We start from the raw sequence: 19,542 nt of genomic DNA, 5'->3' as shown, positions 1-19,542 counted from the left end.
TAGTGCCGTTTAAGTCCCTGCGACCATTCATCATGCGTACAGTTCAACCTGTGCCTACGACTTTGCAGAATGGGAGGGCGGTGGCCAAAGTCACTTGGGATGTTTTTAAGGAACCTCACTGTACGTTACAGTTTTGTGCAGAGCTGACTGAAATTTTCCCAAATTCAATGGAAATTTTCAAATTTTAATTGGAAAAAAAGTGGGAAAAAATGGTGGTGACATTTTCCCAAAATTTCAAACCAGCCTGGCAGAACTCCACGACCGCTCAAGAATTTTTTGACCTTAGAGGACAGCAGGAGCAGAATAGGACATGAGCCCCCTATTGGCTGTTGCCCACGTCACCTGTCCTCACTATCTCTTCTCTTCATCTGATTTACCTCAACAGTTTAAAACACAGCAACAACAAACTGGAACCTGCATCCTACTGTTACCATAACAACTCTCTAATGTCATTAATGGCAATGTCCTGGGGCAGAAGGTTAACTATTATAAATTAAGATCCCCACTGAGTGATATTATGAGTCCCGAGAAGTGAATTCAGCTCATGAAGATATTTTGCGAGGTTATACCTAACAATGTCATATCCAAGAATGTAGATGTTGGAAGGCAACCACAATTGCTAATCATAAGGTCACCTGCCATGGGTAGTGCAGTTTCTACGCACAGTTTCCGACATCAGATTTAAATTAGCTAAATAAGTAAACATGACACTGATGGAAAAGCAGCTCATTGTAATGAAATCCCGCAAGTGCCGCCAACACCCAGTGGCTTTCAATGAAATATCACATCCCAAACTATTAACCCTCAACAGGCAATGCTGGCAACCCCACCGGAAATGATATTTCAGTTGCAGAAACCCTAATTTGCTGCCTGTAAAAGATCAGTTCCACGAAGTATCATATCTGAGCTGAGGGGACTTCTGGCAATGACTAGTAGAGTGAGAGACCGTGTAATATCCACACAAAACCTTTTCTTTATGTAGGGGCTTTTAAGCTAGAAGAAATCTAAACACTGAATAAAATATATTGAAAGATCACTTGAAATACCTTGAAATGCAGCCACCTCTAATATGGAATTCTGCATCACCAACGCCACACACCCATAATTAAAATCCTCCCTTTTCTCTGAGCCAGTGACAAAACTCTTTAAAGAGCAGCTATGGGTCAGAAAAGTGACTGAGTGAGAATATTACTTGTATTACACTAGCTCCTGGGGACCACTGTCATGGATCAGGGCCCCATTGTGCTAGGAAGTGTACAAATACATAACAAAAACCAATCCCTGCCAAAAAGAGATTACAATATAAGTAAAAATGGCACCTTCATACTCAACAGATTAGATCATTCTATTCAGAGCTACTCACTCCACTGACAAAAGATAAGTAGAGATGGGCCTGAACCAACACCCTACAGAACCAGATGCCTCTGAACTTTGGTGTGCTCAAAATTTGGATCCAAATTTTGCCACTGACAGAGCCTATATCTAACACTAAGTTTTTACTAGTTTTTTCCCCTGTTATCACTGCACAGTGCCACTGTGGGAGACTGAGCTGGATTCTATTCTGTCTCAGATATCACCCAGAGAATTAACTGCAAGCCACTTGCAGAATCTTTATTAGTGGTGACGACACATGGGAAGAAAGAACCCAGAGTGATTTCAAAATCCCACAGAAAGTTTGCAGAGCTGGTAGTTTGAAAAGCATTTTTCTACTTGTAAACCAAGCAGATGTGATGTGGTGTCTGCCAGAGACAATACACATGGTTCCCCACAGCGCCATCTTCACAGTCTCTTTTCAAAGTAGGACTAGATTTTAATTATCTTTTGAATATCTTGCCTGAAGATTCAAATGCATTGTGCTCTGGGGTCTGACAGGAGTTTTTCAGCAAGCCTCTATTTCAGAAACACAAAACAAAATACGTATTAGCCGTAAAAATGTTCCATAATATAATAAGGCTGTTTCACTAGTACAATGTGAAATATTTTAGTGTGCTATCACCCCCATGTGATTTTATTCTGTGTTGGAAGTGCAAGTTGTATCCAGTAGAGGGGCTTGCTCCATATTTTACGCCCTCTCTTGAGTGGGAAGGTTACTCTTGTGATTAAAGTAAGTATAGCTCCAGGAGAGAGAAGATGTGGGATCTATTTCAGGCTCTGCTGTAGCCTGATTCAAACCCCCTTGAAATGGAAATTGTTCCATTGATTTCAATGGCCTTTGAATCAAGCCTTTAATTGACTTATTTTATGATCTTGAGCCAGTTACTTAACCTGTCTGTAAAATGGGGTAATAATACCTCCCTGCCGCACAGTGGGGTTGCAAGGCTTGTTTCATTGATATTTCTAAATTACTTTGAGGTCCTCAAATCGAAGCTGCTAGCCACAATTATTCTTAATGATATTATCATCACCTCATCTCCCTTTTCCTAGTGACACTTAGCTATATTAGTAGCTTTTATCATGTTAAGCATCCTGCATTTTTGCAGAATTCCGGTTAGTGATGTTTTGCACTAAGATCCTGCAGACACTTTAAAGGAACATTTGTTATTCAAAACCATCCCTTGGTTGCCTGTGAAGCCTTTAAGGAACTTTGTATAAAATAGATTTTAGGGCAGGATTTTTAAAGCTGCATCCAGATTCTGGATGTCCAATTACTTATAATTTCTAATGGGAATGGGGTATTCAAATCTTTTAAGCAGCTGTCACAGCTCTAGTCAAGCTGCCCCTGCTGGACACTCACCAGGTCACTGCATTTGAGTCCTACATGCTGGACCATGCGCTTTTAACCTTTCTGGAGTCTGAGCAGAGTCCAGGCTCATGGTTTCTAGGCATGCTCTTGGGGCGCAGAGTCTCTTTCTGTCACTCACCTCTGAGAGTTGGGACCCTGCCGTCCAACTGCCCAGGTCCCAAGACTCTTTCTGTGGAGAAAGAGGTGGTCTGTGGAGAAAGAGGTGGTTAGGGACTATTTAGAAAAGCTGGATGTGCACAAGTCCATGGGGCCGGACGAGTTGCATCTGAGAGTGCTAAAGGAATTGGCGGTTGTGATTGCAGAGCCACTGGCCATTATCTTTCAAAACTCGTGGCGAACAGGGGAAGTTCCGGATGACTGGAAAAAGGCTAATGTAGTGCCAATCTTTAAAAAAGGGAAGAAGGAGGATCCTGGGAACTACAGGCCAGTCAGCCTCACCTCAGTCCCCGGAAAAATCATGGAGCAGGTCCTCAAAGAATCAATCCTGAGGCACTTACATGAGAGGAAAGTGATCAGGAACAGTCAGCATGGATTCACCAAGGGAAGGTCATGCCTGACTAATCTAATCGCCTTCTATGATGAGATTACTGGTTCTGTGGATGAAGGGAAAGCAGTGGATGTATTGTTTCTTGACTTTAGCAAAGCTTTTGACACAGTCTCCCACAGTATTCTTGTCAGCAAGTTAAAGAAGTATGGTCTGGATGAATGGACTATAAGGTGGGTAGAAGGTTGGCTAGATTGTCGGGCTCAACGGGTAGTGATCAATGGCTCCATGTCTAGTTGGCAGCCGGTGTCAAGTGGAGTGTCCCAGGGGTCGGTCCTGGGGTCAGTTTTGTTCAATATCTTCATAAATGATCTGGAGAATGGTGTGGATTGCACTCTCAGCAAATTTGCAGATGATACTAAACTGGGAGGAGTGGTAGATACACTGGAGGGCAGGGATAGGATACAGAGGGACTTAGACAAATTGGAGGATTGTGCCAAAAGAAATCTGATGAGGTTCAATAAGGACAAGTGCAGGGTCCTGCACTTAGGACGGAAGAACCCAATGCACAGCTGCAGACTAGGGACCGAATGGCTAGGCAGCAGTTCTGCGGAAAAGGACCTAGGGGTGACAGTGGACGAGAAGCTGGATATGAGTCAGCAGTGTGCCCTTGTTGCCAAGAAGGCCAATGGCATTTTGGGATGTATAAGTAGGGGCATAGCGAGCAGATCGAGGGACGTGATTGTCCCCCTCTATTCAACATTGGTGAGGCCTCATCTGGAGTACTGTGTCCAGTTTTGGGCCCCACACTACAAGAAGGATGTGGATAAATTGGAAAGAGTCCAACGAAGGGCAACAAAAATGATTAGGGGTCTGGAACACATGACTTACGAGGAGAGGCTGAGGGAACTGGGATTGTTTAGTCTGCAGAAGAGAAGAATGAGGGGGGATTTGATAGCTGCTTTCAACTACCTGAGAGGTGGTTCCAGAGAGGATGGTTCTAGACTATTCTCAGTGGTAGAAGAGGACAGGACAAGGAGTAATGGTCTCAAGTTGCAGTGGGGGAGGTTTAGGTTGGATATTAGGAAAAACTTTTTCACTAGGAGGGTGGTGAAACACTGGAATGCGTTACTTAGGGAGGTGGTAGAATCTCCTTCCTTAGAAGTTTTTAAGGTCAGGCTTGACAAAGCCCTGGCTGGGATGATTTAATTGGGGATTGGTCCTGCTTTGAGCAGGAGGTTGGACTAGATGACCTCCTGAGGTCCCTTCCAACCCTGATATTCTATGATTCTATGATGCAGGCTCCTCCAGATGCCTCAGTAGTTTAAACACCTTTCCCAAAGTTCCAACCTTGTGGGCACTCTGGTTTACAGTTTACCTCTGTAGGGACATGTAATAATTAAAGCAAACAGAAATCTTTTGCAAAGCCTGTGTCCATCACAGTTAATCTAGACAGCACAAGAGCCATACAGTTCTACGTAAAAAACAGTAACACACCTAGAAGCCATTACCTGCCTCAGTTTCCTCACCAGTCTTGAACATTCTTTGGGACTTCATCAGAGTCCTTTAGGGTGTCCACAATATCCCCTCCTGCAGCTCAGGGCTTCTCCTCTCTCTCTCCTGCAGCCAGTTTCCTTCAGCCTTGTCTGGTTCCACAGCCAGAAAGTCCCTCTTCCTCCAAAAGCTTGTCCCTCTCTCCTGCCCAAGCTTCCTTTGTCAGGCCAACCCACCCAATCTCTATGTTTTTATAAGGCTGTACCAACACCTGATGGCTTGGCTCCCTCTCCTGGGAATATTCTATTTCTTCGAACCCTAGCCTTCTACAGAGAAGTTGGAGAAAACTGGATTTAGCTTGGATGCAGTTCTTTTTTCCTTCTGCCTGAGCAAGATCTATTCAGGTGCTGATAGCCTTTAATGACTGATCTATTCATAGAGAAGGCCCTTCATTTTCAGTTTGAACTGATTTTTACTGAAAAATTCCTGAGTTTTACAAAACTGTTATTTAGTTTTTACTGGTTTTCATTCAATTTTTGGACCGCTCAAGTACATGAAAATACTGATTATGTTAAGCAAATCCAATAGGTTACATTAGTATATGTGTTTATGTTAATAATAAATGAGTCTAAGTGTAAATGCAAGGCTGTGTATTAAAATAAGGCAGTGTAATGAAAGATACACATGCATATGCATGTACGTGCCTATGTGAACATACTGTTAACGTGCAATTCATGAAACAAACCACAGCATTACACTGCTTTAACTTTCAATACTCTTACTTTCTCTATTTGTTGCTTTTTTTCTGCCTTCCCATCCCATAATATTAACCATGATATTTACCCAGAAAACTGTTACGTTAATTTTTACTCTGATTTTCACCTCTTTTTTAACTATTTGTAATAAACACGGATAAACACCCAGGAAATTATTTAAAAAAATAAAAACAAAAAATAAAGGGCCTTGTTCATAGATAGACTTGTAGTCACCGCTCCCCTGCCTCCTTCATGCAAGGAGTATAGGGCATTCAAACACAGTAAAGAAAATCATTAGACATAAGGAATATAAACAGTTGATTAAACCAATCTGGAATTTATAAGTTGTACGTAGACTGGTTCTGCAAACTGTCACAGCAGCTCTGGAAATCTCAGCCTCAGTGCTTTGCTGTTTGCCTTCTCACTCCTAGTCAAGTCCTGTGATGACTAACGGAGGTAATTAACTTGTTAAATAATAACCACCTGTTCTGGCAGGGAGAAATAGCCTTTTGTACTGACAGATACCTCCTAAAAAGGTTTGGAGGATATAGAACATCAGCAAGAAATTAAGCCTACGACATACAGTCCACTGACAATAAAAGGGAACTCCCACTCAGTTCAGCCTTTCATACTGTGTCTTCCAATTGCAGCTGCAAGGCAAGTGAGTATAGCACACATTCAGCTCAGCCTCCCTGCCTCAGTGCGCCTGGGCTACTCCCAGCTTTCAGATCTCAGTCCTTAACTCCCAAAATCTCGCTCCTGCCGCTCACATCTCAGCTCCCAGCGCTCCCGGATCTCAGCTCTGACCTCAGCTGTCTACAGTGACAGTTTCTTTACCGTACTTTGCAGCTCTCCGATATCGGCCTTCTTGCAGATCTCACCGGCATGCCAGTTTTGTGAGTTGGTTTTCAGACTTCAGCACCAGCTCTTCAATTTACTGCCTTAGCTCCCAGTGCTTCTTTGTAAATGTATCTACAGCTAGGGACAAATATGAGACAACGTGATCTAGACATTGAGCAGGCAGATTTTGTACAAGCTTCCCCATATTTGCCAGTGCATAACCACCCTGACTTGCCGCTCCCAGCCCAGGGACACTGCTCCCTCATCACAGGACAGGAGGAACGCCCATTGATGTCAGTGGAAGTTATTTCTATTCTGCCGCTGGAGAATGTGTTTCTTTGTGCTCATCAGGCACAACCAGTCATGCCCACTTCTATAGCGCAGTATGCAATGCACATCAGTGCAGGCTAGGATCTGCCATGTTGCAAACTTATGATTGTATCCACAATTCTTGTCCTATTTGGCGATTTTCCCTAAGCTCCAGCTCCTGGAGTCAATTGATTACAAGAAAATCTCAGCTTTCATATAAAACTACAAGAAAGTTTCTATATACACAGATTGATGGGATCAGAATTAGCTGTTACCACTCAAGAAAGATCTTGGCGTCATCGTGGATAGTTCTCTGCAAACATCTGCTCTATGCAAAATGGCAGTCAAAAACCTAACAGAACGTTAGAAACCATTAAGAAAGGGATAGATAAGAAGACAGAAAAATATCATAATGCTACTATATAAATCCATAATATGCCCACACCTTAAATACTGCACGCAGTTCTGGTTGCTCCATCTCAAAAAAGATATATTAGAATTGGAAAAGTCACAGAGAAAGTCAATAAAAATGAGCAGGGATATGGAACAGCTGCCATACGAGGAGAGACTAAAACAAATGGGACTGTTCATCTCAGAAAAGAAATGACTAAGAAGATGATAGACATCTATAAAATCATGAATGGTGTGGAGAAAATGAATAGATCTGGAAGTGTTATATACCCTTTCATATAACACAAGAACTAGGGGTCATCCAGTGAAATTAATAGGCAGCAGGTTTAAAACAAACATAAAGGAAGTACTTCCTCACGCAACAGTCAACCTGTGAAACTCATTGCCGGGGGATGATGTGAAGATCAAAAGTATAACAGTTCAAAAAAGAATTAGATAAGTGAATGCAGGATAGGTCCATCAGTGGCTATTATCCAAGATGGTCCGGGGCACAACTCCATGCTTTGGGTTTCCCCAAACCTTTGGCTGCCAGAAGCTGGGACTGGACAACCAGGGATGGATGGCTTGATAATTGCCTTGTTCTGTTCATTCCCCCTGAAGCACCTGGCATTGGCCGCTGTCGGAAGACAGAGTACTGGGCTAGATGGACCACTGGTCTGATCCATTGTGTCCGTTTTTATGTTCTAGATATCAGGGTTATGGAGAAAAGCTTGAAAAGTGGCCCTAAAGTCTCCAAAACCAGAAAGCAGATAAAAGAACCTGAGATGTATTATTTCTTTCACAGGTCATGAGTTGAGAGACAATCTCTAGATTTTGGAGGCCCTATTTATGATTTTTAAATGCTGGAGGTTGACAACACTGAGGAGGAGATTGCCAAATCCATTCTCCCTGTAGCCAGTTTTGAACTTGGAGCTTACAAGTCCAAGCCCAGCACAATGGCCCTGAAATCTCAGGATGCTGCTCTGACTTCACAACCTTTTAGTTCCCAGCCACTCTCTGATCAAACACTTTGCTTCCCTTCTCTTACTTCTTACCAATTCTCTGGCCTCAAATCTCCTCTTTTATCCCTTGCTTCACAGCTGACTGTTCCCTTCTTCTTGCACCAACTATCAAAATCTCACCTCTGAGATCTCTGCTCTTTGTTTTCTGCTCCTAGAAGAGGTGCCCGTTTTCTCTTATTAGCAAAGGGCCAGTTGAACTCAAGGGGTTTATGTTTTTCCATAAGGTTTGGCAAATTCAATCTGCAGATTTAGGAAAAGGGGGAATAAAAAGGATGCCTATTCCCTGGCTGGCTAAGGTATCTCTGAGTGTTTAAAACAAAATTAAAAGGGAAATTAAAGTTAGATTGTACAAATACATTTGCCTGCTGGGATTTGCCGGCAATCCATGGATTTTGAACCCAGGTCCACAGAGTTCTTGTCTATCATCACACTGCAGCTAACAACTTACTGGCAGCAACTAGAATCAGAACTCCTTGAAGACCAGCTCAGATAGACGGCATCACCCCTGAGCCCCAATTGCTGGAACACTGGAGCTTCTGGTTGGCCTGCTTCCTCTACTTAAGCCGGAAGGAGGAACAGGAAATCATCCATACAAACGGTTGACACTGGGATGAAGTTGGCCAGTGATAAATGTAGGATGGGGTGGGAGGGACCATCTCCCCATGCCAACCAGGGTTCAGAACCAGGAGGTCATGAACTGAGAGTCAGATACTAGGAATCAGGAGGTCAGGGTCAGGAGCAGGAAGTGCTGGGCTCTACCATGCTTTGAGCTGCTCACCGAGCACTACCTCACCCTGGCCTCCTGACTCAGCCTGATTCCTGACCTCAGCTCCTGACCTCCTGGTTCTGAACCCCCACTGGCATGGGAACCCAGCACCCTGCCCTATGCTAACCACTAGGCCTGGCCATTTATATCCTGGCCCTGACACCCACGGACTTCAAAGTCAGTTTCTTCCATGATGGAAAGACCCTGGTAAATATCGCTACAGGAGCAGAAAAACCTTTTCCTTTTTTTTTAAAATGTCAGGACAGAGTATTTATTTAAAGGCTGTTTTACAGAAACTGGAATTTTTAAAATAGGTCACTTAAAGAAGTATCAAGGTGACAGTGTCATTGTAACCCCTGCCGTCTATATGTGACCCCTTCAAATTAAGGTGACAGGATGTGGGAAGCTTGCACCACTTCTGTTCCTTGCATTGTCACTGTTCTACGGATCAACAGAAGACATCAGCCCACAGGGCTGTCAAGCCAGCCCTCTTCATGAACATTACATTTACATACAAATAGGATGAAGTGCACATTTGGAGTACCAAAACTTCTTGGGGGTGTACGCCTCCTGCCTCCCAGGGGAGGAAAGCATTTTGGCTGGCTTCCTTCCGTCATGGCATTTCCAGAGACATTAGGTGGAATGTGAGGCCTTTGTTATTTTGCTGTGTTAAAGCAAGAAATTAATGAGATAGTGTTTCAATTCAAAGTCCAGCGCTAACTGTAAAATCTTTAGCACAGAGCATTTTAAGTGAGCAGCCTTATTGACAACCTGCAAAACATCACTCATAAAATCACACACAATGTAAAACTGGAGTAATGGCCACTTGTGCTTATTAACAACTGTGGCGCTTTTGGCAAAAGTAAGAGTGACTGGCCAGATTCTGAGCCATCAAGTACCTAAGCCTAAACGAACTCATGGTACCTGCTCCAAAGGCTGCCTCCAAGATTCACAGGGTGCAGAAAGAGGGACCCATTCTTTGTCCATTCCTTTGACCCACTCCTCAGAAAGCTCAAAGACTAGAAGGGTTATTTTAAGACGGGGGGGGTGGACACAGCAAAAGTAGCAAAAGGCTTAAATTAAGAAAGGATAAATTTACACTGAATAACAGGAAGGCCTAACTTGCAATGGCACGTGAGTCATTAAATGAGTTAGTCATGTCTGACTTATATCACCATGCAATATCCCCTCTTACAAACAAACACTGCTGCGGGATGTTTTCTGAGTAGCACAAAGTAAGATGCAACTATTTGCTTTACCTGGATCAGACAGGTGTTTGCCTTCTCTTTATCTTAGTCACATATTTTCTTTTCATTCCCAGCCCTCCTCCATTTAATCTTAATATTTAATTTTATATTCTACTGACATCTAATACTGAGCTGTTACATGACTTTTCATGTACTTTTCAGCTGTGGAGCTCAAAGCACTTTATAAAGGAGGACAAGTATTATCCCTGTTTTACAAACGGGGAAAACTGAGGCACAGCGGGGTGGAGTGACTCAGTGGGCGAGTGACAGAGCCAGGAAGAGAACCCAGGTTCCTGGAGCCTCAATTCCATGCTCTAACCACTAAAGCATGCTGCCCCCTTTGCTGTTAGTTTTCTCCCACCCCCCTTCTTGTTCTCCCCCTCCCATCCCCCTTCTCCTCATTCTCCCCCTTCCTTCTCCCCTTCCCCTGGGTCTCCCCTTCCCCTCCCCCTTCTCCCCTTCCCCTGGGTCTCCCTTTTCCCCTTCCCCTGGTTCTCCGCCTCCCTTCTCCCATCCCCCTTCTCCCCTTCTCTAGGTTCTCCCCCTCCCCTCTCCCTTCCCCCTTCTCCCCTTCCCCTGGTTTTCCCCCTCCCCTATACCCTCCCCCTTGTCCCGGTTCTCCCCCTCCCCTCTCCCATCCCCCTTCCCCTGGTTCTCCCCCTCCCCTCTCCCATCCCCCTTCTCCCCTTCCCCTGGTTCTCCCTCTCCCCTCTCCCATCCCCTTTCTCCCCCTCCCCTGGCTCTCCCACCCTCCTTCTCCCAGCTCTCCCCCTCCCCCTTCCCCCCTTCCCCTGGTTCTCCCCCTCCCCTCTCCCATCCCCCTTCTCCCCTTCCCCTGGTTTTCCCCCTCTCCTCTCCCATCCCCCTTCTCCTGGTTCTCCCCATCCCCTCTCCCATCCCTCTTCTCCTCTTCCCTTGGCTCTCCCATCCCCTGGTTCTCCCCCTCCCCTGGCTGTCCCGCCCTCCTTCTCCCGGTTCTCCCCCTCCCCTCTCCCCTCCCCCTTGTTCTCCCCCTCCCCTCTCCCATCCCCTTTCTCCCCCTCCCCTGGCTCTCCCACCCTCCTTCTCCCAGCTCTCCCCCTCCCCCTTCCCCCGGTTCTCCCCCTCCCCTCTCCCATCCCCCTTCTCCCCTTCCCCTGGTTTTCCCCCTCTCCTCTCCCATCCCCCTTCTCCTGGTTCTCCCCATCCCCTCTCCCATCCCTCTTCTCCTCTTCCCTTGGCTCTCCCATCCCCCGGTTCTCCCCCTCCCCTGGCTCTCCCGCCCTCCTTCTCCCGGTTCTCCCCCTCCCCTCTCCCCTCCCCTCTCCCCTCCCCCTTCTCCCCTTCCCCTGGTTCTCCCCCTCCCCTCTCCCATCCCCTTTCTCCCCCTCCCCTGGCTCTCCCGCCCTCCTTCTCCCAGCTCTCCCTCTCCCCCTCCCCTCTCCCATCCCCCTTCTCCCCTTCCCCTGGTTCTCCCCCTCTCCTCTCCCATCCCCCTTCTCCTGGTTCTCCCCATCCCCTCTCCCATCCCTCTTCTCCTCTTCCCTTGGCTCTCCCATCCCCCGGTTCTCCCCCTCCCCTGGCTCTCCCACCCTCCTTCTCCCGGTTCTCCCCCTCCCCTCTCCCTTCTCCCCTTCCCCTGGTTCTCCCCCTCCCCTCCCCCTTCTCCCCTTCCCCTGGTTCTCCCCCTCCCCTCTCCCATCCCCTTTCTCCCCCTCCCCTGGCTCTCCCGCCCTCCTTCTCCCAGCTCTCCCTCTCCCTCTCCCCCTCCCCTCTCCCATCCCCCTTCTCCCCTTCCCCTGGTTCTCCCCCTCCCCTCTCCCATCCCCCGGTTCTCCCCCTCCCCTGGCTCTCCCGCCCTCCTTCTCCCGGTTCTCCCCCTCCCCTCTCCCTTCTCCCCTTCCCCTGGTTCTCCCCCTCCCCTCTCCTCTCCCCTCCCCCTTCTCCCCTTCCCCTGGTTCTCCCCCTCCCCTCTCCCATCCCCCGGTTCTCCCCCTCCCCTGGCTCTCCCGCCCTCCTTCTCCCGGCTCTCGCTCCCCCCCCCGTTCTGTGGTCCCTCCCCGCAGCTGGCTGATGTCACACGCCGGCGGGAGGCAGCCGGGCGACCATGGCTGCGGCCGGCTGGCGCCTGGCGCGGGGCTGCAGCTAGGCGCCCGGGATGGAGCCGGGCGGGCTCGGGGGCCGGGCCGACTGGATGCGGCTCCTGCGGAAGCTCAAGGAGGTCTTCGACGTGTGCGACGAGGATGCGGCCGGCTTCGTCCGCGTGGAGCGTTTCGTCGCCCTGGGGCTGCAGTTCGGCCACGGGGATGAGGTGAGCGGGGCTGGGGGCGCGCCCAGCCCCCGAGCGGGGCAGTTGCCAGCGGGGCTCCGGTTCCTCCAGCGCCACCCGGGGCTCCCTCCCCCCGTTCACCCTGCAGCGCCCGCCCGCCGTCCTGCATCCCCCCCCCCTTTGCACCTGCAGGCTCCCCCTGCCTTGGGCTCCCCGCATCGCTGCCCCTTTGCGGCAGCTCTGCCACCTCTTTTAACTGGGGCTCCCCCTCTGATCCGGGGGGGGGCACCCCTGAGCGCTCCGCACCGCAGGGCCAGGCTGCTCTGGGTCAAATCACGTCCGAGGTGATTGCACGGAAATGCACTTTCTCCTGCAGCCTAGAGCAGGAAGAGGCACCCTCAGGGAGCCTGGGGCTACTTCTCTGCTGATTTGACTCCAGACCCCTCTGGCCAAGGGGGGCAGTTCTGTTCCTGCAGTTAACCCGTTTTGCACCTCTTCTTGGTTCTGTTTTCTAAAGTCCCTTTCTCTTGTCCATATGGAGAGTAACTTCGCTGAAGTCAATATTTTGGACTTCTGGCTTTGAACATACCACCCTGCTGCCATTCAGGCAAACGGGGCAAACCCTGCATTGCTTTCCCTGCGAATAAACAGTGGGATAAGGCCATGCAGAATTCAGCCCCATATGATTTTTTTTGTCTGAATCAGACTGCAGGGACAGGCTCATATTTTCTTTAGTTTATTTCCTGCCCGGCTCTTTTATGCTGATGCAAATAGCCACCTGACTCTCAGAAACACCTGGGTTTGACCTTGTTTACCAAAACTGGGCTTTCTTTCAATGGCAGCATTGACTTTCTAAGCAGAAATACACCTGCGCTAGTGAACAGATGTGATGGTTCTGCTGTTTAGTTTTTTTGTTGTTGTTGCTGTTTTTTTTGCCAGGCATGACTGTTGTGGTGAAAGCAAAGGTTTCTCCTCCTTAGCTATGTGGATAATCTGAAAATAGGTTCCACAGATTACACAAACAAGACTCTCCTTTGAAATGAGTGCCTTTATTGCAAATCCTGTTACTCCACCATGGGTCTGTCATAATTCCTTATACATGTAAGTCCTGTTTGGCCTTCTTGGTGTTTAAAGAACACAGAGTGTGTTCTGGAATGCCTGTGGAGCCATTTAACAGCATCATGTTAATCTGCAGTGACACTCACAGAAAAGCTGTGTGAGTTAGAATTATGGACCAAAGTCAGTCTATCGTTGACACAGGTATAAATCTGGAGTCACTCCACTGTCTTCAGCGGAGCTATTACTTTAGTGGAACCATTATCACTACATTATAGTAGTGTAAATAAGAGTAGAATTTGGCCCAATATTGATTAGAATAATTGCATGAATTTCAATTGGCCCAGTTCCTCTTAAATTATTGAGTAAGAGAGAAATCTCAAACAAAATGAACCAGATATGAAATCTTGTATTTCATGAGAAGATTCCCCCCTTCAGAATATGATACCTCATCTCTGGGTCACCACATAACAAAATGCTCTGGCACTTAAAAAAAGGAGGCAGCACCAAGAAAACAAAGCTGGTGTCAGGATGAAAAGTTCTGACCTTTTAAAATGCGGTAAAATAAATTAATCTGCAGAGATTGTAAAGAGAGAGAAGTTTATAAAAGGGTTCCGAGGAAGTACGATAGCAAAAAAAGCATAATAAATTCATAATTCTTGTCAAATCAAGTTACTAATTTTTGGATCAGCACTGGTAATGAAACAAGACTTGTGAATTAAATTAAAGAAAGAGGATACAGGAGGCTCCATTTCTTGCATCTAGTCATAGACCTGTGGTTGAATATTTCTTTAATGAGAGATTAGAGTTATTATTCAGTAACCAGTAATATAAGGAGAAGAAAGGATTAACAGGAGTGAGCTCTATTGATATCTCTGTTTTTATTTGTCCCTTGAAGAATTATACATTCCTATATACACTAAGGGCATAAATTGTTAAATCTATGTCGCAAGAAGCATTGATTGTACTGTGGGTGGTTTTTGTATTACTGTATTTATTTCATTCCTAGATCAATAACCTTTTCTTGTTGGCATTTAGGAAGGTTGGTGAAATGCTCTGGCCTTTGTTTTGCTGGAGATCAGCCTAGATCAGTGGTTCCCAAACTTGTTCCGCTGCCTGTTCAGGGAAAGCCCCTGCTGGGCTGGGCCGGTTTGTTTACCTGCCGCGTCTGCAGGTTCGGCCGATCATGGCTCCCAGTGGCTGCAGTTCGCTGCTCCAGGCCAATGGAACCGCTGGAAGCAGTGGCCAGTACGTCCCTCGGCCTGCGCTGCTTCCAGTAGCTCCCATTGGCCTGGAGCAGCGAACCGCGGCCACTGGGAGCCGCGATCGGCTGAACCTGCAGACGTGGCAGGTAAACAAACTGGCCTGGCCTGGCAGGGGCTTTCCCTACACAAGCGGCGGAACAAGTGTGGGAACCACTGGCCTAGATGATCAGGTTCCTTCTGACTTTAGAATGTATGGAAATCTATCAGGTTATTAGGAGGGGAGCTGGGAGAATAAACTGGAGATAAAAGGTTGAATCAGATGATGTCTTAAAAATGTCTTTATTTTTTGTAGATGAATGTATTAGAAATATGTAAAGGGTGAGGGTTTGATGAACTAAAGTATTGTATTGAAAAATTATAAACCATGACTGGTGTATTCTGAATTTTGGGAGGGGCCTAGATTACTGACTAGGTGCCAGAAAAATAAATAATATGCAAATAAGAGATTAAATTATAGGCTGCAGCATATGTCTAGTTAAACAGGGTGAATGGTAATGAGAAATGCCCTGTAATCATCACTGCATTCTTGTTAGTTGTAACTGACAATGTTTGAAAAATATACTTACAAAGATGAGAGAAAAGGAATTTACCTCTATATCTTTAGTAGCATGCATATTACAATTTGTCTTAATTTCTCTTTGTATAAGTAGTCTGATCTGAAGCCTGTTGAAGTAATTGGAAAGGCTCTTATTGACTTCACTGGGCTTTGAATCAAGCCCTCAGTAGCTGGTATGCTGCATTGTTGCTAGGTTTGGGTGGACCAAACCAAAACTTCACATCTGAACTCCTTTAATTTTAGATTGTTACGTGCATGTGGATTCATGTCCCCTGCCTCTACAGTTTTGGTTCTGGGACAGCTCCTAATCCAGAAGGGTTGGTGCTATTTTATAGCTTTGGGTGCTGCAGCTAAAATATTACCGTTTGGGGCCAAAATCTCATGAGACTCGCTTATGTGATTTCAGTGCTGTTGAATCTGCTGCTAAACCTTAGCCCTGGTTCGGTCTCAGCCACAACCTAAACATGATCATAATACTGCCTTCTCAGATTCATCTCTAATTCTTCCCAGATATCACCAGATAAAATGGGAGGGGCTGAGAGTTTACAAGAAGGAGGAAATTAAAGAGGGCTGGGTGTGTTATGGTACGTTTTGAAGCCATTCCAACTTCACAGGATCCTTATTTTATAGTCAACACCAAGCTTTTCCAGTACCCATGTTAAGTAATCACCGTTCTTTGACATGGTGCTTCAAGAGGATGTATTTCAGATGCAGTGATGGTCATCAGAGGAGCAGACTGAGTGCTCTAAGAATGATGGCCTCCTCCACTCCTAATCAAGTTATTGATTTCCCAGTGGAGTTCAGCCAAACAGGTGTGCCACGAGGCACTGCAGGGAACAGCAGCAGGGAAATATGGAATGTGCATGGCAGGAAACGATAGGAAGGGTGTGTAGGGCGATCAGTGTGGGGAGGATTTAATTGGACCTGTAAGGCACATGGAGGGAGGAAGAGAGTTTGTGGGCAAAGAAATATGGAGAAGGGAGGAAAAGAAGGGGAAAAGGGAAGGAGGACAGGGATGTCCAAAATCAGAAAAGGCATTAGGACCCCGACTGAGAAAAGTGGTGATGTACAAACTGCACTGTGCTATTTAGCAGTGGCTGAGTCAGGTCTGCTCATTTAACTGACAAAGACAAGATTATTCCCTGCACGGACAGGTTAGCTAGGAGACAGCAAGCTGGACTCTGTTCTGTTACATGCATCATTGACAAACGTGCCTGCTCCTTTCTGACTGCAGGATCTTCACTGCTGGTGGTAACATAAGAGGCAGGGAAAGTCTGGCTTTCAGATTCTAGGGGCAGAGTTTGCAGCATGGGCAGTTTGAAAAATCATCTCTGGACTTCTCAGCTGAACCAATTTGATATGCATACCACTGGGAGAGATTTGCTATGGAACCGCAGACAGAGGCAATGATCCTAGTGCAGATGTACTGTAAATACTTTATCGTGGGTGGATAATGACTTTGCCATTCTGTTTAAAAACGTGTCATTCAAAATGAACTTTATTTACTATGTATCACTGGTGACCTCAGGAGACAGAAAGAATCAGTTTCCCAAAACAGTACAGCCATCCCAAACTTGCTTCCATAGGGGCCTAATAACAATTGTGCAGGAAAATCTGCAATGTGTCAGATTAAATTAAACCTAAGAGATGCTGCCAGAGAGCTGCCTTGTCCTCTTTACCGTAGTCTAACGCATGATAATTCATTGTTTAAATGTACTTTTGGTTTTTATTCTACATTTTCTGGGCCCAATCCAGCTCCCATTAAAATAAATGGGAATCTTTCCATTGGCTTTAGCAGAAGATTGATTGACCCTATATGTTAATGATTTTAGCCTTTCAGTTCTGTGTATCTTATACCTAACATATGAAGGACCAGATTTTGCACTGCTGCAACCCAAGTATCTATAACACTCTCAGCACAAATAGTCACGACATTGCATTGGTGTAATGAGAGTGAAATTTGGCTTGGTTAATTCCATCCTTCCCGACTTTATTCTACAATCCACCTCTGTGCCTTCATATATTTGTAGCCAGGGCCAAGCAAAACCTTGATATTACCAATTCTTGAGTTATTTACCAAAGTTTGTGAGAATTTAACATAGTATGAAGTTTTTACCCTTTATGTGGTTGGTAGTTTGGTTGGTTTGTGGTCAACATGATGAAATTTATCATTCTAAAGAGATCAGGAACTTTCTGAAAATTTGCCTCAAAGCAAAATTTTGCAGCAAAACAGCAGGTTTTTGCCTGGAAAAAGCAGCCCTCATGTTCATCGGCACAGTCAAAATAACAGAGGTGAAACTTGAAAATGTTTAGCTTTTTCATGATTAAACTTTGGGGATTTTTATGGTTCCTATCACTGATGATGAAATTATCTATTACCCTATTTAAAACTCTCTATGGCAGCAACTTTTACCCCACTCCTCCTTTGTTATACACCCTCGATGAAATCCTGGCTTCACTGAAGTCCTTGGAAGTATTGCCTTGTTTTCACACGCTGTCTTAAATTAGGCTCTGAGCTCTATAGGGGCAGGGTCTATCATTTTATTCTTAGACCCTGATCTAGCAATGAATTCCATGCGAGTGAATCCCTGTGCCCAGGCAGAGCTCATTACAGGATTGGGGCCTTATTGTAATTCACTGAAGTCAATGTAATTACTTTCATACTCATGGTTAAGCATGTGCATAAGTGTTTGCATGATCGGGAGTTTCGTTTTTAGCACCTAGCGTGATGAGGCCCATAGGTGCTGCAGTTGTAATACAGACGTTAATACATATAGGATGGAGCAATTCATATTAAACATCAAGGGTCAAATAATACTAAGTATCTTAAATGTACATGGTGCTTTTACCCCAAAGGTTCCCCAAGTACTTTACAACATATGGTCCGAACCCTGCTGCCTCTCTCAGCCAAAATTTTCACTGGCTTCAGTGAGAGCAGGAAGATTACATGTAGCTGTGGCTTTTAAGGAGATATTGTCAACTGAAAACCACATGTTGCAAACAGACACATTTATTGACTATGAGACCAGGAACAGTGGAGGGTGGGAGGCTTTTCAAAAGCATTGATGGGAATTCGGTGCCCAATTGTGCCTTTTGAAAATGTCCCCCTTAGATTATTACAAGTAAAAGAAGTTTAAAGTTCCAATTTGCTTGTCACTTTTCCACTATTGTGCTTGCTTTTTCCTTTAGCTATGGATGCTGGAAATCCATGACATCAGTTTCACTTTTGTTTATAGTCAATGCCACTTTCTTTTTTCTCCTTGATACAGTGCTTGAGGTTTCAAATGCTGCAAGGCAATATTTGTTGGTTTAAAAACAACTGTTTTCATTGGATTGCTTTTTATTATGGAAACATTTCTACTGAGCTTTGGTTTAGTACAAGCTTGTTTTTGCAACACTTACATGATGGCCCAACTTGAAGTAACGATTGTCTCTTTTACACCTGAGCTACAATGCACAATAGTTTAAAACAGAAACAGTGGAACCCTTTCACCAGTGAATGCTTCTTATTTATACTCCAATAGCATGCAGAGGCCCCAGTCACACATTTAATGATAGTCCCTGCCCCAAAGATCTAAATAAAGGGGAAAAGCTGTGGTGAAATGACTTGACCAAGGTCAGCAAGCCGGTCAGTGGCTGTGCCTGGGATAGAACCCAGGTCTGCAGAATACTGGTGCAGCACCCTATCTATCCACTAGACAACGCTGGCTCTCTTCTTGGCGACTGCATGCAAAACCCACCCCACAAATAGCTGGTATTGAGATTTCCATGTTGCTGAGCAGTGTGTTACATAAGGAGTGGAAATGCCAGCCTGCCAAATGTATGCCCACTCACCAGGGATTGTGAAGAAAGATGTGGAAAACACACTGCATTTTAAATACCATGGCTGGAACTTGTGTAGTCACTAGTTGGGGAAACACTTGTAGCACTGAAAAAGCCAGAAGTTGTTTGCCATCTGATTTCTTGTTACTTAGAAAATAGTTGCACTTGCAGCTGATGTGTCTAGAAGCCTTGCAAATTACATATTAAATGTGCTCAGGTTCCTGGCAATGGGTTATGTGAAAGTGTGTATCTTACAAATCTGTTGCCAGTGAATGTTTCATAATTCTAGATCCTATTTAAACTCTACATTCAGTTTTCAGCAACAAGTGAAATATGATAAACATGTTGACTATTTATTTTCAGAGACGTAATCACCTTTTGGAGCATTATTTTTAAAAAAAGAGAAAGCACAGGTGTTCATGCTTAGACAGCAGTGTGCGTAATATTAAGATCAACAAATACTTGCCAGGATAGAAACAGAATTCCACTTAAGAGGGAACTTCAGCAGCTCATAAAAACCTGTAGGGTGTTATCAATTATACTGT

The 19,542-nt window shown here is 45.5% G+C and overlaps 1 protein-coding gene across 1 annotated transcript in view; it reads left to right on the top strand.

Moving 5' to 3' along the window:
* Positions 1–12,122: 12,122 nt before the first annotated feature.
* Positions 12,123–19,542, top strand: part of RAB11FIP4 (RAB11 family interacting protein 4) — a 195,006-nt gene continuing 187,586 nt past the window's right edge. The window contains exon 1 of the mRNA XM_073310342.1: positions 12,123–12,340. Coding sequence (XP_073166443.1) covers positions 12,188–12,340 — 153 coding nt within the window. The 5' untranslated portion in view covers positions 12,123–12,187. The remainder of the gene's footprint in view (positions 12,341–19,542) is intronic.

Source organism: Lepidochelys kempii, chromosome 14 (assembly GCF_965140265.1).
Source record: "Lepidochelys kempii isolate rLepKem1 chromosome 14, rLepKem1.hap2, whole genome shotgun sequence".
Classification (NCBI taxonomy): domain Eukaryota; kingdom Metazoa; phylum Chordata; order Testudines; family Cheloniidae; genus Lepidochelys; species Lepidochelys kempii.
Note: the sequence above shows the minus strand (reverse complement) of the source record. Positions and strands in the feature narration are given on the sequence as shown.